This window comes from Aquarana catesbeiana, linkage group LG02 (assembly GCF_042186555.1).
Source record: "Aquarana catesbeiana isolate 2022-GZ linkage group LG02, ASM4218655v1, whole genome shotgun sequence".
In the NCBI taxonomy this organism is placed as follows: domain Eukaryota; kingdom Metazoa; phylum Chordata; class Amphibia; order Anura; family Ranidae; genus Aquarana; species Aquarana catesbeiana.
Window position 1 is genome coordinate 555,857,368 of NC_133325.1, and position 22,262 is coordinate 555,879,629.

Sequence of the window (22,262 nt, forward strand, 5' to 3'; positions counted from 1 at the left end):
TTTTGGCATCTTTGTCCTATTGTGGAGATTTCCCTTCACTTCCTGCCCCATAGCCAAACAAGAAGAGAGAGGAAATCCCTGCAAATAAAGGGAATTCCTTGAGGACCCCTACATCACCAGAACTCATTGGAAGATTTCCCCTCTATTACTTTTCTGGGGACAACCCAAAATTTGATTTTCTTTTACTTTCACTTTAACAATAAAAGCTGACAGGTGTTCTAATCTCTCTCCACTCTATCCAAAACTAAACAAAATGTTTTGCCGTTAGTTATACTTTAATGAAAATGCTGTACTGTATCTCATATAGAGAGTCCTTGCATGAAACAACATATCAACAAAATGTACAAAAAAAGTAAAATGTAAATAAATAGCCAAGTGCAAGATTTTGAATTGAACTTACTGGCCACAGCAGGGTGACTAAAAAGTGCTGCGTGTCAACATAGGACATATTCTAGATTGTTAAATACATTTGTCAGGCACAGTAGTATACAGTTTTGATTGTAATTTTGTTTCTAGCTAATTCTGTACCTTCACGTTTCTTAAAAATTATATAGCAATACACTTTTAGGTTTGATTTTTTAGAATTGCCTCATTATGATTATTGATTTTGGTTGTATCACCTTTCACATCCAATTACTGGTGCCCATAATACATACAAACGCAAAACCCAACAATAATACAGTATTGAACAAATATTAACATATAAGGATGAAAAGGTTGACAAAACGCTTTGGATTCCTTGCCATTTATGAAAAGCTCAAAGGGCTTGTTCACACTTGACTACATTTCTAACGCTTAAAGGGGTTGTAAAGGAAAAAAAATTTTTTTTTTAAATAACAAACATGTTATACTTACCTCCACTGTGCAGCTCGTTTTGCACAGAGTGTCCCTGAACTTGGTCTTCTGGGGTCCCTAGGCGGCTGTCTCAGCTCCTCCCCGCAAGAACTAACCACCTTCATGCGATCTCTCTCGCATGGTATTGAGTTCTTGCGGGCAGCCGGCAGCTATCGCCGCTCACTGTATCACTCGGCCCTCGTGCGCCGCGTCATTGGATGTGATTGACAGCAGCGTGAGCCAATGGCTGCGCTGCTTTCAATCTATTCACTCTAGCCAATCAACGGCCAGGCTGAGTGGCGAAGAGGACATCGGGGGCGAGCGCAGCAGGTTTAGGGGCTCAGGTAAGTAAAACGGGGGGGGGGGGGGGGGCTGGGGGGGCCGGTATTGTCAGATGTTTTTTCACCTTAATGAATAGGATGCATTAAGGTGAAAAAACGCCAACCTTTACAACCCCTTTAACAAATGCTCCTATAGTGTTAGTAATAGTATGGACGTTAGACTCATGTTAATGAGCTTTAGTATGGGCATTAGACTGACATTTTACAAGCCTTTACGACAAGTTAAAAATGCTCCTCAAATGCCCTATGGGCAGTTTTGAAGCGCTTAATGAACGTTAAGACGCAGTAAAACCACTCCACAAATGTCTGTTCTATTACAGTAAATTAACTAATCTTACTGCCCCGCAACTGCCTGCCAGAGCACTTGCGAGGCGTTTCCTTGAAAGGCCTCAAACTCCTCCTGACTTGACATGAGGCTTCAACTTTGAAGGAACGCTAACGTTTCATGTTCTGATAGTGTGAACAGCACTGTGTGCTGTCTATTGTATCTTGTGCATAGGTGTCTAAGGAGCGTTTTTAACACCTCTCAAATGCCTGCTTTTAATGCCAGTGTGAACTTAGCCGTACAGATCGGTTTAAGTAATTACAACACAGTCCAGGATGTGCTTGGTTGGGAACAACAGAACATTCAGTTGCACAGTGTGATTCTATGTCCTACAGTAAGAGAGGGTGCAAATAAAGTGACTGTGCTGCTTGGGTGCAGGAGAAGCATTGCACCCAAAATGGAGTCAGGGCCATCCACACGTTTTTTCCATGCTTGAAACACATGCTATTATCTGAAAATTGTATCAGTAGTGTAATCAATTGCACAAATAGCCACCATGCAAAGCTACATAATGTTTAATTTTATATCAACAGCTGGGACGAGAGCAGCTCTATAAGCAGTGGCCTGAGTGATGCATCAGGGAATCTCAGTTCGGAAGAGTGCAACGCAAGCTCTTCACTTACTTCCCTTCCCTCCACACCCACCACATCCAGACGGAGCTCCACCATTGCTGTAAGTAACAAATGGGAAAAGAGGAAAAACTGTTTGGTAGCAGTGTATATTCACAATGTACATGTCCTGCGAATCATGAAACAAAGAGTATTCTATGTAATTATTTATCTATATTGGTTTCTACTGTACTTTTAGATTTTAAAGACATGTTGTTGGACGGCTTCCTTTTCTGTTTTCTGCAAATGTAATTTCCCTGGCCATCGTGCTGATCCTCCGTTACTGTAGCCCACAAAAAGCATGTCACCCCGACTTTTCTGATCTGCATAGTTGTTCCAGAACAGTGGCTCAGATTGCACTGCAATCGGTGGTTTAACATAGTAGCTGGCCCCCATATTTGTCTTGGTAAAGGTACACTTTAAGTTTACATTTTATTTGGTTGCTGGACAGACAACTAAAGTGGCAGTGTCTCTTTTACCATCATTTCAGAGACACTTCCTTTATCAATATATATCATTATACACTGTTCTGTCCTAATCAATCACTCTACCTGCAATCATAATTAGAGTGGCAGCTCTGTCCCCTGATTTGCCCATTCATGCCAGCGCAAGAATTGTTGATGGGATATGGGTGTCACATGTATATGAATCAGAAGCTGGCATGATATCAGCTAGATACTGACCATTTGCAGGAGTACTTGTACTCCTGCAAATGCTCTGATGCTTCACCGGATACCTGGGCAGTTAGGGGTGATCGTGGGGGGAGTTACAAGCACCGATCTCCCCGTATAGATTTCAATAAAGCAGCTAACAGCTGCTTCTGCTCCCTGCAGCTTTCAGCTGCTTTATTGAAATCTATACAGGGAGATTGGTGCTTGCAACTCGCCCCACCACCACACCGATCACCCCTGACTGTTCCCTGTGTCCTCCTCCGTGTCCCCCTCTCCATGCTTCTCCGGTCCCCCGCTATGTCGTCTGTGCTCCTCCGGTCACCCGCCATGTCCTCCCTGCCCCTCGTCCCCCACCATGTCCTATCTACTCCTCCAGTCCCCCGCCATGTCCTCCGTGCTCCTCCGGTCACCCCCTATCCTCCTCCAGTCCCCCCTGTCCCAGATCTGTCAGGATGGGGAGCGGAGAAAGGAGCCGGTAAATCTGTCATTTACCGGCTTTTTCCTTTTCTGAATGCACAGAGTCAGTGGGCACTGCCTCTGTCCATTCACATAACTGAGCATTGTAATCTGTATTTACGATGTCTTAGTTTATGAATAGAGAAGAGTCTCTGTCTCCTGTCCATTCATTTTCAGTGCAGCTGAGGCTGCAGAGAAAGGGATTGAGATATGTGTCCTCAGTCCCTTTCTCTGTCTCAGAGGGGAGATATCAGGGGTTGTTTAGACGCCTGAAATCTCACCAACAGGGCTGATAAAAAAATTATAATAATAATAATAAAAAAAAATTAAAAATTGTATTAAATATTTAAAAGGTAAAAATAAAAACACTGATGCCATCCACCCCCCCCCCCCCCCCCCAAAAAAAAAGAAAGTATTGTGAAAAAACAAAACAAAAATGTATATATAATTTGTAAAAAATAAAATTGTAAAAAAAAAAACACTAAGGCCCCTTTCACACTGGGGCGGTGGGGGCATCGGCGGTACAACAGCGCTATTTTTAGCGCTGCTGTACCGTCGTTCTTGCAGCGGTATTCGGCCGCTAGCGGTTCGGTTTTAACCCCCGCTGGCGGCCGAAAAAGGGTTAAATCCGCTCGTACAGCGCGGCTATAGCCGCGGTATTACCGCGGTATAGCCGCGCTGTCCCATTGATTTCAATGGGCAGGAGCGGTGAATACACCGCTCCTTCACCGCTCCAAAAAAGCGGTTTGCAGGACTTTTTTCACCGCCCTGCCTGTGCACCGCTTCAGTGTGAAAGCCCTCGGGCTTTCACACTGAACAAACAGCGGAGGCTGTTTAGGGGCGGTTTTCAGGCGGTATTTTTAGCGCAATACCGCCTGAAAACCGCTCCAGTGTGAAAGGGGCCTTACACAGTCCACTGTCACATGACATTAAAAAAAGTATTGGTACTTGTACTCGGTCTTAAAAAAAGTTGTATTGGTATGTAACCCTAATATCAGCTAAGAAATTAAAAGCGTAGGTTTTGCATAATGTAAGGGCATATCAGTGGGTTGGTGGAGTCCTAAACGTGGACTTGGTCAGCCTTGCATACACATTTAGTGAAGTGAGGTGAAGAGGAATACTCTAAGATGCTGTTTATGGGTTATTTTTTAAAGGATGCTGAAGATTTCTTAGTGTAGTTCATAGAAGCCTATGTTTAATACTAATTTTCATTATTTTTCTCTGGATTTTTTGTATAGCTTCGCACAGATTCTGAAAAACGCTCATTAGCAGAAAGTGGACTGAGCTGGCATAGTGAATCAGAAGAACGGGGACCACGCAGGATGGAGTATGATAGTGGCAGCCTAAAGTCAGATCATGGATCATCTCGATGGCGGCGGGAAAAGAGTGATGATGTCCAAAAGTCCGAGACAAAAAAGCCTGTAACCCTTGGCCAGCCACTGCGTAAAGGAAAAAATCCACCTGTTGGTGTAACTTCCCCAATTACCCACACTCCCACTGCAACAACCACCCAAAAAGGAGGAGGTGGAGGTAATAAATTCTTACAAATATATTTATCTATTTATTGAAAGCTGTATTTAACCCCAAGACAAAAGTGTTAAATATTGCAGCTTACCAATTATTAGATGTGGTGGCTAAATCCATTTTCTTTTCTTTGGCTTTTTCCCTCAGTTTTCACCTGGTGATCTGGCTAGTAACACACCTCCAGTATTAGTGAGACACAACTCTGGAGGAATGAGCCCAGGAGGCACAACAGGCAGCAGCATCATCAGTGTGGGGGGAGGGGAGTGTTAAATATATTAGCAGATAACTAACTGAAGCCAAACTCCAGCTCACACTTTAAAAATCAGTTATAGCAAACAGTTCTTTTCCTTTTTGGAATAAAGGTTTTACATGAATAAATAAAAGCTGATCGTTTTAACCACCCCTGCCAGTGTTAAATAGTTCATCTCATCCGTGTAAACTGATACATTCTGCTGCAGAGCTTGAACTTTTGAAAAACAGACTTGCTAGCTGGATCACCAGATGAAAATAGGAGAAAGAAAGCCTAAAAAAGAAAATGAATGCACCCCCCCTTCTAATTCCTTATACACATGATCGGACTTTCCGACAACAAAACCGTGGATTTTTGTTCAAAAGGTGTTGGCTCCAACTTGTCTTGCACACACACGGTCACACAAATGTTGGACAACAATTAAACGTAGTGACGTACAAGACGTACGTGATAGCTCCATTATGAACGCTAGCTTTACAAGACCGAGCGCTTCCGGCTCGTCCTTGATTCTGAGCATGCGTGAACTTTTGTGCGACGGACTTGTGTACACACGATCGGAAATTCTGACAACAAAGTTTTGTTGGCATAAAATTTGAGAACCTGCTAGCCAACATTTGTTGGCAGAAAGTCCAACAACAAATGTCCGATGGAGCATACACACGGTAGGACTTTCAGTCAACAAGCTCACATCCAACATTTCCCATCGGAAAATCCGATCGCGTGTACTCTGCATAAGAATTGGTAACCTGGAATATAAAAAATGTTTTTTTTTTTGGGGGGGGGGGGGGGGTGTTAAAACTTCTATAAGGGAGCTAGAACAAGGGGATTAAATAGTCATGTTTAGGAAACTAGTTTTCTGTTTGAGGATGTTTTTGTTTCTGTTTGACTATGTTTTTGTTTCTGTTTGAGGATGTTTTTTTAACTGTATTGTGTTTTGCCCTCTATGTTTAGTGGAAAAAATGGTTTAGTAAGATGTCTTCAGTTTGGTCTCTAGGATAAATTACTAGGTCATTAGCCAGAATAGCAATATCCAGTAAGCAAAGAATCGTTATTGGTTTGAAGCCATCAGAGGAACAGATAATGTTTGGTTACCACGCTTTACACATTGATCTTTTTAATTTATAGTCTCCTATTCCCGAGCTAGCCAATCTAAAGCCTAAAAAACTGGAGACTAGAAAGAAAATTGCTAGGCCAATATAATACTTCAAAATATAGGTTCATCTTTTGTAACATGTTAAATGTTACACCCGTATTTAGTTACCGTATATAATTACTATGCAGCATCCTAACCTTCACCCAGGTTCTTCTCCCCGCACCCGCTATCCTATTTTAAAATCGGCACGGCTCTGCAAGGTTTTGCCCGCACAGCTATGTCATTCATTCATTCACAGGAATCTGTGAATGAATAAACTACAAGTCCTGTCTGGCACCATGTCAGATGGACTTGTAGTATCAATCAACTGCGAGTGCACCGATCAGCCCGCTTATAGTTCATTCACACAGCTTATAGTATCTCTCTTTACAGACATATGGGCAGAGAGCCCTAGGCAGTGTGTGCAGGAGTCTCACATTGCACCCACGATTCACTGATCGTGGGTGCAATGCTCTGCAGGTTCCCATCAAAATAATAATAAATGGACATTTTTTTCTGCAATTTTTTTTTTTTTTATAGAAAGGTGAACCTTTAAAGCCCAAACTATATTAGCATCCCACTCGCTGACCTCTATCTAATTGCTGGTATAAAAATAAACAACTTATCCAAATGCCCATTTTACTTACCTGAAGTGATGGCCACAGGCGCTGTTCTCTTTTCTCCTGTGTAGTTCCGGGGGTCCTTCTTTGGGTGTCCACCTGACTGTCTGCATGATGTTATCCTTAAAAGGGTTCCTTGTTTTCTTGCCCTGGTGGCCAGTAATTAAGAGGAGGTGGGAGGAGCAAATGAAGCATGTGAGCTAAACTCTTTCCCAATTCTCCAACCTTCTGTATTGCATGTACAAAGGCAACAAAGCAATCCAGAAGAAATTATTCTGCGTATCCATCCCTAACCTCGTGTCTGTCTATTTAGTCACATTTAGGCAGTGTTCACACATGGAACAACAATGGGTAGTGTATGCATGTTGCAGTGTGTTGCTGTTCATTTTCAGTGGTAAATAAATGTACCCGTCTCTGAGCACACCACATTGAAAATAATAAACAACACAGTCAATGTAAAAAATAAGGCAGGTTGAGGACCCATTGAAAACTAAATGCACCAAAAAAAATGTGCTTTGGCAAACGTGCAGACACATGCATAAGTGTCTTTGGTCCTTTAATGTTGTTTGCTGAAATCTAAATCTAAAAAAATGTTCTTCCTCTGAGAACCTCCACATTCTAAGCTGGACACAGACTATTCTGCATTGATTTCTTCTTTTCCCAAACAAACAGCAGATTGTGGTAGTTATCAGGTAGCAATTATCTAGTTACAGTGAGCACATGGCATACCCACATCAATACTGACAATGCTTTAAGAGCAGATTTCTTAAGCTGATTTCTAGGGTTGTGCACTGTGTTATTTTTAATGCCTTTTATTGTATTTGGTCCCTGCTATGATGTTCTTTCATTTTTCTATCTGTTCATATTATATAGTCTTTATAATACAGTATGTGGTATTTTGGTAATGGTAGACATGGAAAGTATGCTTTGGTTGTATGTAAGAGAGATCTGATATTTGCTCATTCTTCAAACAATCATCTATAACACATAATAGAATTATAAAATTTTGTTAACAACTAGAACAAGAAAAAATGATAAGGAAAGAACACCACAGTAAAGCCTGGTACGCATGGGGCGAATATCAGCCGGTACCAGCAGGTTAAACAGAAACCAGCTGACATTCGGTCCATGTGTACACCGGCCTGTCCGACAGAAGCCGGGCGAACAACTGGCTTTTGTGTAACGTGCATGCTGGAAAACCAGCATCCGATCGGCATCTAATGGCTCCGAGCTCTGACTGGTGTGTTCTGGGGGATGGGGGGCTGTCCCTCTGTCAGAACACAATAACTCAGCAGGGAGGTCTCAGTACTAACATCAAATAGTTAGTACAGCGGCTCCTCCCGAGCTCCTGTTTTTTTGTTCAGCCCATTGGGCGAATAAAAACATTTACCCTAAATTTATTAAACTATTTAAATATTTTTCTTTATACAAAATGTCTGTTTTGACCTACTTAAAAAAAATATGAATGCAACAATATTCCAAATTGCAGAAAGGATTTTTCACTGTGCAGCTGCAGCAGCTGGAAGACTTAAAGTGATAGTAATGTCTCATTTTTTTTCTCCAAAAATAACAAACATATTTTGCACAGAGCAGCCCAGATCCTTCATTTCTCGGGTCCGTCTTTGGCTCTCCTTGCCCCTCCTTCCTGTCGAGTGCCCCTAGAGCAAGCAGCTTGCTATGAAGGGAACCCAAGCCGAGTCCACAGCTCCCATTCTGACACAGAGACCTGGTTCTGCTTGCCCCATCCCTCTCCTGATTGGCTAACTGACTTTGATTGACAGCAGTGGGAGCCAGTGGCGCTGCTGCTGTGTCTCAGCCAATCAGGAAGGAGAGTCCCAGATGGCTGAGGCAGTCGTCGACATCGTTGCAGAGAGATGGGTTCAGGAAAGTATTAGGGGGGTGCTGGGGAGGCTGCTGCACACAGAAGGTTTTTTATCTTAATGCATAGAATGCATTAAGATAAAAAAACCTTCTGACTTTACAACCACTTTAAACAGCACTATGCAGAAAATATTTGGTTTAAATCTTCTAGCATAAACATATATTTTCCACTTGTTATGTCTCACAACCGCATATTAACACCTGCACGTAATTCACAAGGGACAGAAGCTTGCGTGTGAATGTGGGAATCATTATTTGCTATTTATTACCATTTATTTCTTCATACAACACTAAATTACACTCAAGTTTCCGCGAAAGTCTTGGCCTTGCTGGGCATAGGGGAAATTATATCTGAGTCCTGTGCCCATCTCTGCTTAAATATACAGTGGAGACGGAAAGTATTCAGACCCCCTTAAATTTTTCACTCTTTGTTATATTGCAGCCATTTGCTAAAATCATTTAAGTTCATTTTTTTTCCTCATTATTGTACACACAGCACCCCATATTGACAGAAAAACACAGAATTGTTGACATTGTTGCAGATTTATTAAAAAAGAAAAACTGAAATATCACATGGGCCTAAGTATTCAGACCCTTTGCTCAGTATTTAGTAGAAGCACCCTTTTGATCTAATACAGCCATGAGTGTTTTTGGAAAAGATGCAACAAGTTTTTCACACCTGGATTTGGGGATCCTCTGCAATTCCTCCTTGCAGATCCTCTCCAGTTCTGTCAGGCTGGATGGTAAACGTTGGTGGACAGCCATTTTTAGGTCCCTCCAGAGATGCTCAATTGGGTTTAAGTCAGGGCTCTGGCTGGGCCATTCAAGAACAGTCACGGAGTTGTTGTGAAGCCACTCCTTTGTTATTTTAGCTGTGTGCTTAGGGTCATTGTCTTGTTGGAAGGTAAACCTTCGGCCCAGTCTGAGGTCCTGAGCACTCTGGAGAAGGTTTTCATCCAGGATATCCCTGTACTTGGCTGCATTCATCTTTCCCTCGATTGCAACCAGTCGTCCTGTCCCTGCAGCTGTAAAACACCCCCACAGCATGATGCTGCCACCACCATGCTTCACTGTTGGGACTGTATTGGACAGGTGATGAGCAGTGCCTGGTTTTCTCCACACATACCGCTTAGAATTAAGGCCAAAAAGTTCTATCTTGGTCTCATCAGACCAAAGAATCTTATTTCTCACCATCTTGGAGTCCTTCAGGTGTTTTTTTAGCAAACTCCATGTGGGCTTTCATGTGTCTTGCACTGAGGAGAGGCTTCCGTCGGGCCACTCTGCCATAAAGCCCTGACTGGTGGAGGGCTGCAGTGATGGTTGACTTTCTACAACTTTCTCCCATCTCCCGACTGCATCTCTGGAGCTCAGCCACAGTGATCTTTGGGTTCTTCTTTACCTCTCTCACCAAGGCTCTTCTCCCCCGATAGCTCAGTTTGGCCAGACAGCAAGCTCAAGGAAGGGTTCTGGTCGTCCCAAACGTCTTCCATTTAAGGATTATGGAGGCCACTGTGCTCTTAGGAACCTTAAGTGCAGCAGAATTTTTTTGTAACCTTGGCCAGATCTGTGCCTTGCCACAATTCTGTCTCTGAGTTCTTCAGGCAGTTCCTTTGATCTCATGATTCTCATTTGCTCTGACATGCACTGTGAGCTGTAAGGTATTATATAGACAGGTGCATGGCTTTCCTAATCAAGTCCAATCAGTATAATTAAACACAGCTGGACTCAAATGAAGGTGTAGAACCATCTCAAGGATGATCAGAAGAAATGGACAGCACCTGAGTTAAATATGAATGTCACAGCAAAGGGTCTGAATACTTAGGACCATGTGATATTTCAGTTTTTCTTTTTTAATAAATCTGCAAACATGTCAACAATTCTGTGTTTTTCTGTCAATACAGGGTGCTGTGTGTACAATAACGAGGAAAAAAATGAACTTAAATGATTTTAGCAAATGACTACAATATAACAAAGAGTGAAAAATTTAAGGGGGTCTGAATACTTTCCGTCCCCACTGTATTTTGTGTAAACTGTTAGTGCAAAAAGATAGTATTGCTGTAAACATTAGCTAACTTAATAAAGTGTTTTGCGGTGTTAACTGAGTTTATTTTGATACTTTGCAGGTAAACCAGAGCAGAAAGCAACTGACAAATCTAAACTCAGCTTAAAAACTGCTGGCCTGCAACGGTCATCTTCTGATGCTGGACGAGATCCACGTTCACCAGATGCTAAGAAACCTCCCTCAGGCATTGCTCGTCCTGCATCATCTTTTGGCTACAAAAAGCCTGCTGCGCCATCTTCCCCTCTCACTGGCAATTCTGCCACATTAGGCAAAACCCCAAAGTCCTCAGGAATCCCTGTGAAGCCCACATCTGGCACCGTAAGTGGGAACCGGAAGACAAGCTTGGATGTTTCATGTTCAGCAGAACCTGGCTTTCTTTCACCCACTGCTCGCACCAACATACAGTACCGCAGTCTTCCACGCCCTGCCAAATCTAGTGCCATGAGTGTTACTGGAGGCAGGAACGCCAGTCGGCCACTTAGTAGTACTGTGGAGGCAAGCCTTGTGCCAGTACAAGGAAAGACGGCAGGGACTCCTACTTCTCGCTTGAAAGAGCCATCCAAAGTTGCTAGTGGTCGACTAGGTGTTAACCAGACAGATCGTGAAAAAGAGAAGGCCCGTGCCAAAGCTGTAGCTCAAGACACAGAATCTCGGGCAAGTGCGCCAAATCCTGTAGAACCAACTGTAAATGGTGTAAAAGAAGGCACACCAACTACACCTCACAGGTAAGAATTATTTTCTGGTGCCTGTGCTTGAGCTACTTAGAGTCTTATACACCTTTTATTAAGATTTCAAACTATTTTCAGTACCTTTAAAGGCTCAAGAAAGATAGAAAAGTGAGAAAAAAAATGATGTGTGAATATTCATAAAACAAAGTATTTCTTGCATCTAAGGGATTTAGGAATAAAGGGAAGGAATGTAATGGCATATTTTTATCTTATGTTTTAACCAGCCATATTCAAGCCTAAGTCTGTGAAGTTTGTCACTTATTCAGATCATTGTATAGCTAGTAGTTAGTCAGTTATTGTCTACTGGACTTTTTCCAGTTTCCCCACAGTGAGGACGTTTACTCATTCATTCAAATAGCTTCTTCAGTTTTTGTTAGCATCAGAAAGATATCCAGCATTTATATCCACATGGGTTACTATTATATCAAGCAGTATGTCATCATAACACTATGTTAACATGACACTAATCAGCATGGTAACATGCAATGTGCCAAGGCAGATGTTGATTGCCCAAGAGCATGACAGAAAATAATAAACTTTGTGAGACCAACCTTTTTTTACATTGCATAATCCATCCACCAGGGTGCCATGGCATCTGCGGCAGGTGTTCATTGTTCGAGATACATGTTTGAAGGTGTGAATTGCTGGGGGTGATTAATGATGTTGATGCCCCCCTTGTTTGCTTTTGGCACCCAACTTTTGTACAGGTGAACTAAAAGTATCTTTGATATTTTTTTTGTAGCTAGTTAGGGCCCTAAACATATTTTATTTTGTTTTGTTTACTGTTTTCCTTATTTTTTAGGGCAATAACCAAACCTTTCATGAAGACTCCAACACTATCTAATCTGGATAAAGTGAACTCTAACAGCCTAGATTTTACACCCTCTGCTACGGAAGTGGCACCAACCAAACATGAACTTCTCTCAAACGTTTCCTGTCTCACTCCAAGTCCAGCTCCCATACTGAATATCAACTCTGCCAGCTTCTCTCAGGGTCTAAATAATCTTAGGATGTATCCTAAACTCTCGGGCTTACACCGTAGCATGGAGTCACTTCCACTTTCTATCAGTGTCCCACCTGTACAATTTAGTGGAGATGGAGATGATCAAATTCCAGACACTGGGTGGAATGATGTTTCCCTCAAGTCACCTGTACCTGACAGGTGAGTTTAATCAATCCCTGTCATATCTTACTTCTTGTGGCAGGGGCTTAGAGTGTATCCCCTTAACCCTATTGCAGAGCCATGTACCCACAATTCAAACCTCACACATTTAAGAGCTGTGTTGATGAGATTTTGTTCCTTCAACAAATTTATGGCAATGTAAAACCGTCTTGATGCAGGTCAAATTTAGGTCAGCGGGAGGTCAATTAATTCCGATTGATCTCAGAATTCTCTCAAACTGAGAAATGAATGCCATTGACACAAGCCCAAAGCACATCCACACAGGCCCTTTACTGTTCTCACTCCCTTTTCACAAATCTACATCCTGAAGCTATTCCAGCTCCTATAGGGTACTGTGATTTTCTTCTGACCCCTGCACTAACGTATGTGTTATTTACAATTTTCGAAGAAACACAGATATCTCATAATGATTACATTCGGTATTATTAAGTTGAAGCAATAAGTTTGTTTCCTTAAGTTATGCGCCCAAAAAGTGATATGCTGCTTTTGTTTATGGTATTAAAATAAATTAATCTTAATAATCACTTTTTAAATTTTCTTACACAGCACTATCCAGGATAGGAACACATTACCCAAAAAAGGGCTGAGGTATGTACTAACTGCATTTGACATTTTAGAGATGGTATCCATTTGAATTATATAAAACTTTCCATATTTTGGGCAAATTAATTTGATTAAAAAAAATAACACTGCAAAAGGAGGGTTACGTCCTCCCATTCTCAGATGGACATCCATATGCACATTTAGTTCTTCTTTGACAGCAACATTTAGCACTTGTTGGCTCTTGTTATATTTGAAAAAAACTGATGAAACACTTGCAGATCCATGAGTGAGGGACCCCTCTTCTTGCCAACACTAAAGCTAGAGACAAAGTTTCTGATTCTTATTGGTCAGTTTAGCAGATAGTTAAGACATGAGAGCTGTAGGTAAAAACTCTGATAGGTCCTTATACCATATACAAACCTCTGTTATTTAGCACCAAGCAAATGGCAGTGGCAGATTTTGCCACTGAGCTTCAGAACTCCAACAAAGGGAAAATAACTATTATCCTACATATCCTGATCCTGTACCATAGGCTGACCCTAACACTCATTCCTCTTCTCTCCTACTTCTTGAAATGTATAAGGTAAGTTTAATCAAGTTATAGCTTATGGTGGTTTGATTCAGCCTATCTTGGCTACATCAGCGGTGTAATCTGCTTGACATATTTCCTAACTTTGTTGGGAGTTTCCAGGTTCCTTCTCTCTTCTTAATATAAAACAGATGCAAAAATCCACCAGGGAGAGGCGAACCCCCTCATAATGGCAAATAAGTTGGGCAGACCAAAGACCTTGAGTATGGTCTTCTCAGCAGCAGAACCCTACAAGAGGTATTACCACACGGTTCTATTCTAGCATTTGTCAAAAAGTAAAATATCAGTTTTGTGTTGGTTGAACACCTAAAATTAAACTAAACCCTTACAACTTAATCTGGCATTAATTCCTTACCTTTAGCCTAACACTGACAACAGTTAGCCATAACGCAAAACACATATACCTATAACACCTATAACATAACCCTGTTCTTAATGCATAACCCCTTGTTTCTTAGTATTGGTGTTAAATGTTTTCTCCTGAGCCCAAAATCACCTGCTCAGAGATCCCAGATGTTATCACATGACTGATTACTATTATATAGTTGTGGGTACCTTAAACGATGTGCAAGATTTCTGACTGGGGAACACCTTAAAACTGCAATACATTTGAAATGTTTCCTTTTCTCTAAGGTACCAGTCACATTCTCAAGATGAACCCAAGGAAAGGCGACATTCACACACAATTGGGGCAATTCAAGATAATGATGATTTATCACCTCTACCCCCACCACTCCCACTAACTAATGTTGGCAAACCTCCATTAGCTTGCTTGGGTAAGTTTGGACTATGATTTGTGTTAAGATTTACATTTTATAATGTGTAACATCCCCTAGTTAAGGTCACTAATAGTGTTGGGAAACAGTTTGGGCTGAGGAAAAGTTCAGGCCAAACATCGCCCATTCGGGTGTTCGCCGAACACCCACATTTTCTGTGTGTTCGGCGGGATGTTTGCCCATCGAGCGCACAGTCCCATATGTTGTTTGGAGCGGGGATGGGAAACTGGCTGCCACACCCTTAAACAATTGAGTTAGCAGCTGTCAGTGGGCTTTCCCGCTGACAGCTGAAAGAAAAAAAAAATTGCCAGCAATACAAAAAAACAAAACAAAATCCATACCAGACCCTTATCCGAGCACGCAGCCTGGCAGGTCAGGAAGAGTGGGGGGTTGGGGAATGAGGGTGTTGATAGAGACAAGGGCTGCTGCGGGCAGGGGGCTTTTCAGAATCTGGAAGCCTCCTATAACAAGGGGGCCCCCAGATCTCAGCCCCCCCATGTGAATGAGTATGGGTACATTGTATCCCTACCCATTCACCAAAAAAAGTGTCAAAAATAAATAAAAACAGTAGGCAGATTTTTGACAATTCCTTTATTAAAAAAAATAAAAAAACAATGTCCCCCGATGTAGATCTGAAGCCCGCTGCCACTGCTGAACCCGTAAAAAGAAAAGAAAAACGTTCGCTGTCAGTGGAAGCTGAATGCCTATTTCAGGCTATTTCACGCCTATTTGATAGTTCGACATCACCTGGTGGCACCTAGCGACATCACCTGGTGGCACCTTCCGCTTGTGACGTCAGCGACCTAGCAAGCAGCGGTCAGTGACGTCACAAGGGGGCTCTGCCCCTTACCTATATAAGAACTGTCAAACGGTGGAGCCTGCAGTAGGCGATCAGCCTTCATTGACAGCAGAGCGGTTTTTTTTTGTTTTTTTGGGTCCTGCGGTGGCGGCAGGTGGCAGATCTACATCGGGGTTTTTTATTTTATTTTTTTAATAAAGAAATTGTCAGAAACCTGTCTACTGTTTTTATTAATTTTTTACTCTTTTTGTGGTGAATAAGTAGGGGTACAATGTACCCCATACTCATTCACATAGTGAGGGGGGCAGGATCTTGGGGCCCCTTGTTAAAGAGGGAGTCCCGCGAAAAAAATAAATTTAAAAGTCAGCAGCTACAAATACTGCAGCTGCTGACTTTTAAAATAAAGACACTCACCTGTCCTGGGGTCCAGCGATGTCGGCACCCGAGACCGAATCGTCCCTCGGTCCTCGAGTGCTGCCGCCACCATTCTCTGTAAGGGAATCAGGAAGTGAAGTGCTGCGGCTTCACTTCCCGGTTCCCTACTGCACATGCACGAGTCGCGCTGCGCTTTCTAACTGGTCCCCACTGTCTCTGGGACCCATGTGTGTCCCAGCAGACAGCACGGTGGGGACGGGAGGGGGCGTAGACTCCCGTGGGAGTCTATGCCGGAAGTGGGTGTAAATACCTGTCTTAGACAGGTATCTGCACCCCCCTCCCCCCTGAAAGGTGCCAAATGTGACACCGGAGGGGGGGAGGGTTCAGAAAAGCGGAGGTTCAATTTTTGTGTGAACCTCGACTTTAAAGTGGGTTTCCAAATTCCGATAAGTCCTGTCCCCTCAGACACCCACAACCACAGCCCAGGGTTGTCGGGAAGAGGCCCTTGTCCATATCAACATGTTGAGGGCATGTGGCCTGGTATGGTTCAGGAGGGGAGGGGGGCTCTTGCTCGTCACCCTCATCCCCTTTTCTGGCCTTCCAGGCTGCATGCTCGGATAAGGGTCTGGTAAGGGTCTGGTATGGATTCTGTTTTTCTGACGTTTTTTTTTTATTGTATTGCCGCATGTTCTATACATGCTACAGATGCGCCACTTTACAGTCTGACTAAGAGGACCCCCCATGCACTATATTTAATGTAATTTTTCATCCTATTGTTTCATTTTAAGCGTCTGCATTTAATGGGCTATAGCAGGCGGGGGGAGCTGATGCGCATGACCGGCGACCGCAATGTCCTCCCGGTCATCCGTGATAGCTCCACAGAGAGGCAGAAAGGGGACCTGTCAATGTAAACAAACAGATCCCCGTTCTGTCAGGGGAGTAGAGTGATCGTCTGTTCCTAGTGATTAGGAACAGCGATCTCTCTCTACTCCCAGTCAGTACACTGCCCCCACAGTTGGATACACCTCCCGGTGAACAAAATTAAACCCTTTGATCGCCCCTAGTGTTAACCCCTTCCCTGACAGTGGCATTTATACAGTAATCAATGCATTTGTATAGCACTGATCGCTGTATAAATGTCAGTGGACCCAAAAAAGTGTCAGATTTGTCCGTCGCAATGTCGCAGTCCCGCTAAAAATCACTGATCACCGCCATTACTAGTAAAAAAAAAAAATGCCATAAATCTATTCCTTATTCTGTAGATGCTATAACTTTTGCGCAAACCAATCAATATATGCTTATTGCGATTTTTTTTTTACCAAAAATATGTAGAAGAATACATATCGGCCTAAACTGATGAAGAATTTTTTTTTTTTTCTTGGATATTTATTATAACAAAAAGTAAAAGATATATATATTTTTTTTTTTCAAAATTGTCAGTCTTTTTTTGTTTATAACGCAAAAAATAAAAACCGCAGATGTTAAATCACGGCTCCTTTAAAAACTATAGTGTTAAAAAAAAACGTTTTGCATTGATACATGTCCCCCACGGCGTACCCAGGCCCCCATAACCTTTTTATGGCCAATAACTTGCATCTAAGCCTTCAAAATGGGGACTATTGACTTTTCAAGTTCGGGTCCCATAGACTTCAATGGGGTTCGGTGTTCGGGTCTGAACTTTTTGCGATGTTCACCTGTTAGGCTGTAAACAATATACTGTATATTTAGGGATTGGTTTTTTTAAAAGAAAATAGGCTGTTCACTTTGCTGGGGCATTTCATTTTCCCTTAGCTTTGTGAATGAGGTGAAGCTCTGCTGAATTCCATTATCCAATCACTTGTAAGAAACAATACTGTTTTTCCTTGCACATTATTAGGTATTCCTTGCAAAGTGAAATTTCACCACAGTCACTAAGCTAAGCAAAAATTACTTTGCAAAGTGACCAGCTTTTTTGCCTTTAGTTAATCAACTCTATAATGTCACTCTAGTAGTCACCGGACACTGTAAGTATTGGTTTAGCTCACAACCACTTTTTGCCTGTTTTTTTGCACATTTGCCCAGTGGGCTGGGGCCCACACTGCAGGAGGTAATCGGCGACCGTGGTCCGGACGGGGCTAACACAGACCGCCGTCCAGTGACGGTGCTTCCATTAAGAGCCCCCTCTCTCCAGCCACCCCCCTCTATGTATCATTGATAGATTCATGCATTGCACACATGTGAGCCACACCACTGAACCCCGCCTCTAAATACCTAGCAGCACTCCCCGGAGTGGCTCTGGCAGAGTTTTGAAGAAGCAGTGATGGGGCAGGGAGGCCTGTGTCCCAGGAAAGAGCGCAGACAGCCCGCACACAGCATCCAGCAGTCCTGCCTGGGGGGCGACGCCCCTGACTGATGTGCGCTCTAGGCCGGCACCTACCTTGCCTATAGGTAGCGCCGGCCCTGGTTGGTTGTATGTGGGTGTGTGTTTAGAGAGAAGAAGTGTGAGTTTGTTGGAGTAAGGAACCTTATTGGACTCTACAATGTCATAAGGCCATATTGGGGCAGGAATTTATGAAAATAGTATTAGTATGAGATTAAAGGAGTATCACTGGTAAAGAGCACTATTATGCATGTTGTAACTGACATACTTTGTTAGCATTCCCTCCTTACTTCAACTCAGATCAGTTCATGCTCTGTCATTCTTAAAAAAGGACATTTTCCTTGGCTGACCTTCATTTTCTTTAAAGGAAGTGGTGAGAAAAAAAAAAACAATGGTTTATATATGTCTAAAGGTACCTGGCTGTTTTTAAATATAAACATTTTGCATATTGTAAGTCTCCTAAAGCAATCGTAAAGCACTGCAACAATGTGATATGCTTCTATAATGAATCATCATTGTTGCTATTAAATATTCATGCTGAAGATAACTGAAAACATAAAGATAGGCTATGCTAAATAGCTTTATATGTCTTTTCCTTCTAGACTTGGTAATGTTAACATCTGCATTATGGCCTTGTACCATGAATGTGTGCTTTTGTATGAGCACTATACAATATTTATGGAATTTATTTGGAAGGCCTGATGATATGTTACCACTCCATTAATTTTTTTCCACCATTTTTGTCCTTGTCCAATGCTTTCTTTTTAAAATCATTCACACCCAGTGCTCTCTTCCAACTTCATTTAAAGCAGTTTTCACAGTTCCTACCTTTTCTTTTACATCGCTGTAATTAATCTTGTGATTCTCCATGTTTATTTCCTAAATGTCCTTGTATTTCATGCATTCCCATCCATGTTCTGTCCGCCTTCTCTTTACAGTGAGTCCATCTTCTGCTCCTCGTATTGCTCGATCGAGCAGTATTCCAGCTCAGGACTCTTCTTTTGAGCTTTTTGGTTCCTCTAACCTGGGAAGTTCATTATCTCTTGCTGACAGACCCAAAGGAACGATGACTAGATCTGGCTCATTTAGAGATCCTGCTGATGATGGTGAGTACATTGCACAAATGTAAGGCAGCAAAACTAATTTGAAGATGTAATTATATTTAAAATATATTTTCATATTGCAGTTTCTTTACCCATGTGGTGTTATGTAAATCTATTATTTATTGGTTTAGATTTCTTAGAAGAATTGTTGCGTAAACAAACTAATGAGATGAGCCTGTGTTTGGGGAAAACATTACTCTCCTTCCAAACTGTATTGGTTCAGATATTGCAGAAACAGTGCAAAATCCAGTTTTGTAATACTAGCTTTTCAATGTGTACATGGTCATCCATGAACATTTCAGTTGTGTATCATGTGATCCGACATGTTGTGCCTGGTAACATATATCTGGATAACACAGATATTATAAGGCTTTTATAGGTGCATTGACAGCTTTAGTGATAATATAGGATCATTTATCTACTGGATATTCCACAGGCGGTGGTTTCAGCGGGGAGCATCAATAGTTTCAAAAATTAGATTAGATTAGTTTCAAACTATTAGATAAGCACCTCAACAACCACAACATACAGGGATATACGAAATAATACTGACATATAATCACACACATAGGTTGGACTTGATGGAGTTTCTTTGTTCAACCTCACCTACTATATAACTATCTGGTTATTATTTGCATGTGTATAAATCTTGAAATGTCTTTGATATTGGGCACTTAAAAATAGCTAAATTAATTCACACTGTATGCTTTAATGTAAATAGTTCAAAACTGGAGTGACTGGCTCAGGCTCTTGGAGGCATGCTGAGAGGCTGAGCCAGCTGCTAGTCAGGCAGCCTGAACTGGCTCTGTGATATCAGCCAACAGTGGGCTTTAGCCTGCTGTCAGCTGAACCTGGGACACAGGAGTGCAGAACTAAGTGCACTCCTGTGGCCCAGAAGAGAAGTTTGACCAAAAGCGCTTTGGCCATACTTATCCCTTAATTTCACTGTATGCAAAGCAAAAAAACACTTCTCAAACTTTGAAAGTACTGCTGGGTTTTCATGCAGTCATTTTCTATGTTCTCTACATTGAAGTTCATCTTTTTTTTTTTTTTAATCAGGCAAAGGTTTATTGAGATGTCACAAGTTTGTACAACCAGACATTAAAAGTACATGTAGTTTACATCAGATATCAATTCAGCTTACCAGTATTGTAGTTCACGTCATGGGAATGCTTTAAGCGCCCTTTACAGTCATATCTAGGGTCTTGCACAACCGGGACACTAGGGCCACCATATCAAAGCAGGTAGACAAGCATTAAACATTTGGAAAGCAAGGGCATGCAAATTCCAGCCATAACATTATCAGCAAAATTAAACATATCCATTTTTTGTGACAAATTTCACAACAATAACCTGTTCGTTACTAAATCAGCTTGGGCCAAACCAGGAGAAGCCAACCAACTACCCCATACCTGCTCAAATTTGGAAAAGCTGCCTCTATGTTGATATATCAGCTTTTCTAACCTCAATGTTGTGCCCTTCTGTGCAAGCCACATTTGAGGCAAAGGGGGAGTACTGGAAGTTCAGTGAAGTAAAATGAGCCTGAGAGCCTGAAACAATGCTCTGGATGCGGCCTCTTTAAAATACCTATCTGGTTTAATAGCATCAAGCAAACCTAGTATACAGTGTTTAGGATCCATGTCTATGGAGATCTGAAATGCGGAGTTCACGTAGTAACCACAGCATTCTAGTAGCGATTAAGTTTCGGGCCCCTCCATAGCAAGTGTATTATGTCCCCTACATCCCTGTTACATCTAGCGCATATGGGATCAGGGCGTACGTCCATGGAATGTTGCCTGAGTGGGGTACGGTGGACTCTCAATAGAATGTATAATTGTGACTCTGTGGGATGTTAAGAGAGCACCACCGCACTGCCTTCAGAGTCTCCTCACATTGGTCTCCCGGGATATCGCCTATGGCCCTCCCACACCTTTCACATGCAGAGCTAGGGAATTTCTCCAGATATACCCCCAGGAGCATAGCATAGCAGTTGGATATAAAGCCCTTGGTAGAATGGGACTGCTGCATAATTCCAAAGCTTGGGGTCGGTGACATCTCAGAGGTCCCCAGAGACCGCTGAGCATTCACCGCGATTCCAATTGCAGATAATAGAAGAATATATTAAAGGGAATGCCATATCTAGACTGCAATTGTGCAAAGGAGGTTAAATGACCATTAGTCATGATATGTTTGATATGCGTCACCCCATACCCTTGACACCTAGCCGCATGCTGTAACTTGGCCAGTTCGGGGTAAGTTTGGTTATCCCAAATAGGACTGTACCTTGTGTAACCCATAACCTTTTGTAGTTGTTTAGCTTTCTCCCATATTTTGTGTATAAGCCTGTAAGTCGGATACTGTTTATTTGGTTTGGAAAAAAGCTGCGCCTCTAGATCCTGAGCTAAGCTATTGGTTCCACTAATCTGCAACATTACAGACAGCGTGGAATCATGAGTTCCATCCACAGAGGCTGTCCTCCTCGCTAGACCTGCCACCAAGTGTTGAAGTTGAGACGCAATGTAATAGACCCAGGGGTTCGGGAGATCCAGCCCTCCCCTATCCTTTGGCTTCTGCAGTGGTTCTAGTTTAATTCTAGTATAGATAGTAGAGATTACTATCCCCAAGTATTTAAATGAGGTCACCACTGGTACTGGACAAAGGGACGCCATTACAGGGATACCCCCTGATCCAGGGGGAATAAAGCAGATTAAGACTAGTTGATTGTAAGCCCTAAAAACTTTCCAAAGTCTAAAATAGTGGACATGACATGCCTTAGCGAATTCGCTGTTTGCATAAAGTAGGACTTTCTCATGTAATGTACCATACTGGAACCCCTTTATATGTTCATTGGCCCTAATTTGTGCTGCTAGCAGCTCTATTGCCAAGGCAAACAGTGGTGAGAGGGGGCAGCCCTGCCTGGTACCCCTCCCTGACTTAAATGCTAAGCTATGAGTAAGCACCAGTAGTTACGGTGTGAAACATGTCAGCTGTTGATTTCATCTTTTTGCTGTATGGTTTTTAACCAATAAAGAAATTGTTGTTGGAGTGCAGCCATCTGGATTAATTTTTTTTCTATATACTAACTCAAATGGCGTGGATAGTT

General features: G+C 42.2%; 1 protein-coding gene across 11 annotated transcripts in view; it reads left to right on the plus strand.

Annotated features, from left to right (window-relative positions):
- NAV1 (neuron navigator 1) overlaps window positions 1–22,262 on the plus strand; it is a 289,382-nt gene that overhangs the window by 174,143 nt on the left and 92,977 nt on the right. For all 11 annotated transcript variants that reach the window (XM_073615982.1, XM_073615983.1, XM_073615984.1 and 8 more), the window contains 7 exons: window positions 2,034–2,172; window positions 4,474–4,765; window positions 10,766–11,429; window positions 12,235–12,594; window positions 13,162–13,203; window positions 14,381–14,523; window positions 18,995–19,162. In XM_073615982.1, coding sequence (XP_073472083.1) covers window positions 2,034–2,172; window positions 4,474–4,765; window positions 10,766–11,429; window positions 12,235–12,594; window positions 13,162–13,203; window positions 14,381–14,523; window positions 18,995–19,162 — 1,808 coding nt within the window. The remainder of the gene's footprint in view (window positions 1–2,033; window positions 2,173–4,473; window positions 4,766–10,765; window positions 11,430–12,234; window positions 12,595–13,161; window positions 13,204–14,380; window positions 14,524–18,994; window positions 19,163–22,262) is intronic.